The following is a 6,747-nucleotide window of genomic DNA, read 5'->3' as shown; positions in this document are numbered from 1 at the left end:
AAAAGAATTCAAAACAAATTAAGTCAAGAATATAATCATGTAATTTGTTTGGAGCAAAATTTAACATAAAAAGAGTAAATAACTAAAATTTATAAAGAAAATATGTTTTAATGTCAAAGCTTTTAGTACGTATGTAGTAATTTGATTGTTCTAAAACTATAACAAATAAAAAAGTAAAAAAAAAACATGATTTCAAAAGAAAAGGAATACTATATATAAAATTAAATTGATTTTATTATATTTTTTATAGTTCAAAATATTTATTTACGCAGTATGCATGTCTAAAATTTCACTTTATTAACTATGTTCAAGCTTATAATTTGAATTTTTAAAATTTTTATTTATCTCTGCACGATAAATTTATGACAATTGTTTGCACTAAATTAAAATTAAATCCATCAAATAAAGAGAAGAAAAACATCCTGAAGAGTTCACTTTTTCAATGAACAAGACTTGAACTTGTCACTATAGTGAAGAAGTATGAAACTTTTCACTTTATTCTATTATCTTGTTTCAGGTTGAATATTAGTATCAATTTTATTTTATTTTAATTTCCCCATCCTTTTAAGTATATATATGAATAAAAAATGGAATATACTTTTTTTTTTCTTTTTCCTTCCTTACAAGTAAACGGCAGCGAGAAATTTACACATCTTGCACCTACGCATCACATTATTAGGTTACAAAATCCGAATAAAATTGCATTTAGAGTAAGGAAAAGAAAAGGAATAATAACATTGATCCTAAGAAAGAAAAAGGAATAAAATGAAGCTTAGGAAAAATAATAAAAGTGTGATTAACATTAACGTTCCTCCAAAGATTGACCAAAACCAAAACCAAAACCAAAACCCACCCCAAAGGCTCACTCACCTCACCTGCGAAACACTCCACTCTACATTACAACACAGTATTCTCTCTATTTCAATTTTTCTTTTTTCTTTTTTTCTTTTTAGCACCTACTTCCCCTTTCTCTTTCTCTCTCTGCATCGCTATTCTATTTCTCTCCCTCACTCACTGTTCCTCCCCCAAATGCCGAATCTGAACCACACCTACTGATCTACACTGTGGAAGACAAGCCCAACATTTCAGCTTTTGGGGGAAGAGCAAACGGAAACCCTCATAAGAGAGGCAATGTGAGAGAGAGAAAGTTGCTCTTTTTTTTTTTTCTCAGGAGGTTTCGGAAATGGTGGCTGCCATTTCGGAAGACCCATTGACCTCTTCTAATGGCACCATCCCCAGAAGACCAAAGGGTAGGCAAGTTTCTTCAAGGTACATGTCTCACTCACCTTCACCTTCTTCAACCACAACTACAACAACAACTACTTCAACTTCAACTTCAACATCTACAACAAGTTCTTCTTCTCGTCGATTCCCTTCCCCTCTTCTCTCGCATTCCACCAATTCCTCCACCCCTTTGCTCCCAAAGCGTTCCCAATCGGTGGACCGCCGCCGCCCGCGCCCGGCGACGCCGCTTCCCGAGGCGGCGAAGCTTCTCGTGACTTCCACTAGGAGCCTGTCGGTTTCTTTTCAAGGAGAGGCCTTTTCGCTGCCCGTTAGCAAGACCAAGGCCGCCAGCGCCACCCCGACGCCGAGGAAGGCCGCCACGCCGGAGAGACGGAGGGCTACTCCGGTGAAAGGGGAGAATTCCCGGCCGGCGGATCAGCACCGGTGGCCGGCGAGGACCCGGCATGTGGATCATCTCTCCAAGAGTGTGGATATAATTGATAATAAGAAGAAGGTTGTTGGAAATGGGAATGGGAATGGGTTTGGGAAAGTGGTGAGGGCTTTGCAGCAATCAATGGTGGTGGAGGGTGAGAAGAGAAGAGCTTCTTTTGATGGGTTAGGAGGGTTGAGTTTGGATTTGGGGAAAGCTGAGTTGCTGAAGGGTAATATTAATGCTAATAATCATAATAAGTCTTCATTGGCTTCTGATCTCACTGCTTCTGATACTGATAGTGTTTCCTCTGGGAGCACGTCAGGAGCACATGACTCTTCTGGGGCTGCCAAGGGCACTAAGGAGCCTCGTGGCATTGTTGTGTCTGCCAGGTTTTGGCAGGAAACTAACAGCAGGCTGCGCCGCCTTCAGGATCCCGGTTCGCCCTTGTCGACCAGCCCTGCTTCTAGGATTGGGGTGCCAAATAGGAATGCTCAGTTGAAAAGGTATAATAGTGATGGTCCCATGTTGTCGCCGCGAACCATGGCTTCTCCTGTCAGGGGGAATGTGAATGCTCGGCCTGCTTCGCCGAGTAAGCTTTGGGCGGGATCATCCCCGTCAAGGGGGGTTAGTCCTGCTAGGGTGAGAAGCACGGTTGCTAGTTCTATCAATAGTGGTTCGGGTAACACACCCTCGATTCTTAGCTTCTCTGCTGATGTGCGGAGAGGGAAGATTGGGGAAGATCGGATATTTGATGCGCATACGTTGAGGCTTCTGTATAACCGGTATGTGCAGTGGCGGTTCGTGAATGCAAGGGCAGATGCTACGTTTATGGTGCAGAAACTGAATGCTGAGGTATGGTTAAACGTGTATCAAGTCATACCATATTTAGAAAGTATTATGGTTGCTGTTACTTGTCGCGGATATGAATGTCTAATATTTTTTTTAGTAATTGCGTTTTTAATGCTTGTATGTTGTTGCTTGTTTTGTGGAGTGGTTTAGATTAATAGGATCTTTGTCACACTCATAGTCATAGCATTCGATAGAATAGAATGTGCTTAGGAATGCATTATCAATTTGAGAAGCACTGTGCTAGAAGTTTAAGGAAATATGCTAGGTTTAAGAATGCTGATTGACTAAGATGGCGAAACTTGTTATGGTTATACTTTCTTTCAAAACCTGGAAAATGTAGATAGTATATTTATAACAAGTTCCTCGAACCTTCAGTTGCTCCAAGCAAAGAACTGGATATCTATCCATTCTCATTGCTTTTAAGTGCTTGGAGATTTCAAAGGGCACCATATCATTCTGATTGCAGATAGATTGGGGCAGGCTCGTTAGAGAAAGGTGTGGAGCTTAAATAAAGATTGACGGGGAGTTCTCCAACAGTTCTAGCCCAATGTTCTATTCTAAATGTCTTCAGAAAACCTATGTGATGGATGTGCATGCTTTATGTATTATTTTAAGAAATTTTCCGACTTCTGGAATGTGTTAGAGAAACTTCTGTTTTTTCCTTTTATGACCAAGAATTTATCTTTGTTCGTAGTAACTTGATGAGGATGATGTATAGTAAAAAGTTGTCGTGTAGAAATGTATAAGTAGCTTTGTCCCTTGTTTGGCTCAAGTTCACAACTTGTTACAAGTAGAAGTTTACAAGGAGAGATTCAAATGGGAATGTAAACTTGTGAACCTTCTATCTACGTGGACATAAAGAACATATCACATACAGAGATAAGGAGTGTCTTGAATGCTCATACACTTGAGTAAGTGTATGTCCAGAAAATAGAAGTAGTTGGTGAAAGTGTATATTCTTGAGTAAGATTCTTGGTAGCATAGCTTGACCTATAATATCTTGTTGACCTTGAGTCAGGTGTATAATGAAGATTACACCATTCGATCTTTCTTACAACACTTTAGAGGCCTCAGAAATCCATCATAGGTCTTAGTGACATTCAACAATTTCACTCATGATTTTCTGTTTTTGGATTAAATTTTCTGAAATCTTTATCCAAAAGTTGTGTTTTCTGCATGTAGATTTGTACTGGCACATTTAATTTCTAGTGCTGTGAAATTATTTACTCCCACAATGTTTATGATGACAATGGCTATACTATTGGGTGATAACAGTTACAATACTATCAACAACAAATATACTGTCGGCTAACCAAAATTATTTTAATTATGGCAGAGACATTTGTGGAATGCATGGGTAACAATCTCAGAACTCCGGCATTCAGTCATACTTAAAAGAATCAAGCTTGTGTTAATGAGGCAAAAGTTGAAGTTAACTTCCATTCTAAAAGGACAGGTATGATTCAGACTTCAGAGCTTTCAATTTTTAAACAATGTGTCTTGTGCAGCGAATGTAACTTGTGGAAGGTGATTAGCTTGATAAGATTCACATTTTAATCTGTATTGCTTTTGTTTTTATAAATAATTGCTTGATGTTGAAGTCCATGACCTCTTTATAACTTGATGCAAAGTTGACAAATTGATAATATTCTAGCAATTCAATATTGTTACTTCCAACCATATCTTGTAAGGATTAAATGCTATGTTTATTTGATAGTCATAATCAGTATTCATCAATTCAATTGATCAGTTACTTTACTAGTACTACTACTATTATTATCATTCTTTTAGTCATAATAGAAGTTTATTGTGCTTTGTAATAGATTTCTTATTTGGAGGAATGGGCCCTTCTGGATAGAGATCACTCCACTTCTTTGCTTGGAGCAACTGAAGCTTTGAAGGCCAGTACCCTCCGTCTTCCAGTTGTTGAAAAAGCAATAGTATGTTCTATTTTTCTTTTTTGATTTTTGGATACTTTGCACACTTTTTCTAAAATACACTTTCAAATATTAAACTGTTCTTCTTTATCAGGCTGATGTACCAAATCTAAAGGATGCTTTGGGGTCAGCAGTTGATGTGATGCAGGCAATGGCATCCTCGATATACTCTCTTTCTTCAAAGGTGATTTTTTTATATCTTCTTTATTTTTTATTTTTTATAAGGTGCAATGCTCTTTTAATTAGTCATGCAGGTTGGTTTCCTATCCCCGATTCACTAAATGATCATCTTACCTTTTAATGTTTTTTTCTTAAAAGAAAATATAAGCAAGAATGAACTGATGAGTTTTGATTGAAATTATGTTTAAGCACAAACTGAAGGGTTCGTAGTTTTGAACTAAACATTTTGATACATACTAGCTACTATGTATGTGTGTAAGCCATCCTCATCCTTGTTTTTTTAGTATTTGATGCGCTGCTGTGTTGCATGTCAATGACCATTTTGTTTACTTTGAGCTCTACTTCCTTTGGGGTAGTGCCTAATGTGTTATAATTTTTTTTTTAGAATTCCTTTGTGGCTTGACAATTGTGTTTTTAACCTGTTTTGAACTTGTTGATATATGGTTCCTTGAACTATTCCTTGGAAAGAATATAGGTGCACTAAACCCATGTTGCCTAGGTTCATTTCTGCAACCATCAAGGATATTGTTTTGCTTTCTGTGGTCAGCTTTTCATCTAATATGATGAAAATAATCAGATTAAATCATTAAATGTAACAACTAAGCTCACTAGGTGGGGTGAGTTGCATACAACACCATTTTGCTCTATACAGCAACCAAATCATAGCAAAAACACTGATTAGAATCCCATTGGAACCTTTTTAATTTAGAAAAGAGTCACTCAAGAACAATTGCTAATTTGCTCATTTAGTTCTAAAAACATTTTCTAGCAGGTGGAAGAAACTAACTGCTTGGTGGCAGAAATCCTAAAGGTGACCTCAAAAGAAAGGTTTTTGCTTGAACATTGCAAGGAGTTTTTGTCCTCGTTAGCAGCCATGCAGGTAATCCTGTTTGCTTGAAGCTATCTCATACTAATATGCTGTATCAATATTCTTATTGCTATTTTTTATCTAATAATTCTGGCAGGTCAAGGATTGTAGCTTAAGAACGCATATGTTACAACTTTCTCGTGTGCCAACTTCCAGCTGCCTGACAACACGTGTGTAGAACTGATCTTATTTGACAACTCACTCTTAATGCTAACACTACTCCAAGCCTTTTATTTTCCACGGGGTGGAGATATAACACAGAAGGTAATAAGAATGGAATGGGCTTAATAGCTGGCTTTTGGTGTTCATTTGACATTTTTGAAACCTGTTGTGGTCTTGTATGTCGTGTGTAGTATATCTTTGTGTCTGAATATTACAATTTACAAAGGAAAAGAGGTGGCTTTTCACTCACTAGTTAGCTAGCTGTATACAATTACCTTGTCATTTGAGGAAAAGCGAGTGGCTATGTATATATCTATATGTAATCAACTAATCATTTGTTTGTTAGGTAGTTTGTCGCTTAGATCTTCATTTGAATCCCTGGTATACGTCTGTATTGTATTTTGTCACTATAGCTTTAGCAATCAGAGACATGACTTTTACTTATTTGTGAGGGACTGTCAAATTGCTAGCTGGTGGGAGAATAGATGTTTGAAGATGTGTTTATGATCTTTGTTGTTGTAATTAAGTGAAACGTGATCATCATAGCACAGAACCGTCTGTTTAAGTGAAGAAAGCAAATATAGGCTTTGCTTCAACATGATCACATTAAGCCTTTCAGGAAATTTGTTTCACTTTCCTGTACGAAATTCCTTGTGTTTCACAATTGTGACATCTCTTCAACCATATACAGAACAAAATGGAAAATATACGGAGTAAGGTACGATGAGAACGAGATTGTTTCCCTCACCCCGGAAAAAATATGAAAACCACGAAAACGTGTAGATATATATTTTACATGAATAACTTAGTTTGGAAGTAATATCGTCCAATGAACCTAGTTTTCTCAATTAGAAGTCTTTGTAGATAGATGTCGTTGTCACCAAAATCAAACAGACGACTTTTAAATAATTAGCGTGAGGAGCGGTACTTAGGATTGAAAAAGAACAAAGCCAGGAATGCTCTCCAACCACAAAGCAACACGAGGCTTATTTGTTGCCACTATTGCAGCTTGACTAAGGACATTGTCCTTTATAATGTGCCCAGTAAGGGTAAGTCGTATACATATTTTTATGAGTTGGCAATACGAGGCCTAT

The 6,747-nt window shown here is 37.3% G+C and overlaps 1 protein-coding gene across 3 annotated transcripts; it reads left to right on the top strand.

The window, feature by feature from the left end:
• Positions 1 to 827: 827 nt before the first annotated feature.
• On the top strand, positions 828 to 6,147 carry LOC100808920 (QWRF motif-containing protein 2). 3 transcript variants are annotated; one of them, XM_006589557.4, is made up of 6 exons: positions 829 to 2,509; positions 3,843 to 3,962; positions 4,330 to 4,446; positions 4,538 to 4,627; positions 5,393 to 5,503; positions 5,589 to 6,147. In XM_006589557.4, the coding sequence occupies exons 1-6, from the start codon at positions 1,184 to 1,186 to the stop codon at positions 5,667 to 5,669; spliced, it is 1,845 nt and encodes a 614-aa protein (XP_006589620.1). In that variant the 5' UTR covers positions 829 to 1,183; the 3' UTR covers positions 5,670 to 6,147. The 3 variants fall into 3 exon arrangements, with proteins under 3 accessions (XP_014618878.1, XP_006589620.1, XP_003536586.1); XM_003536538.5 differs by having other exon boundaries at positions 830 to 2,509; positions 5,396 to 5,503; XM_014763392.3 differs by lacking the exon at positions 5,589 to 6,147 and having other exon boundaries at positions 828 to 2,509; positions 5,374 to 5,494.
• Positions 6,148 to 6,747: the final 600 nt, after the last annotated feature.

The sequence above is a fragment of the Glycine max genome, chromosome 10 (genome assembly GCF_000004515.6).
Source record: "Glycine max cultivar Williams 82 chromosome 10, Glycine_max_v4.0, whole genome shotgun sequence".
In the NCBI taxonomy this organism is placed as follows: domain Eukaryota; kingdom Viridiplantae; phylum Streptophyta; class Magnoliopsida; order Fabales; family Fabaceae; genus Glycine; species Glycine max.
This window is presented reverse-complemented; position numbering and strand designations above follow the sequence as displayed.

Excerpts from the sequence above, each read along its gene's own strand:
- LOC100808920 (XM_006589557.4), top strand. The coding sequence starts at position 1,184 with ATGGTGGCTGCCATTTCGGAAGACCCATTGACCTCTTCTAATGGCACC. Across the intron at positions 4,628-5,392 it reads TATACTCTCTTTCTTCAAAG|CAGGTGGAAGAAACTAACTG; the intron begins GTGATTTTTTTA and ends AACATTTTCTAG. Across the intron at positions 5,504-5,588 it reads CCTCGTTAGCAGCCATGCAG|GTCAAGGATTGTAGCTTAAG; the intron begins GTAATCCTGTTT and ends TAATTCTGGCAG.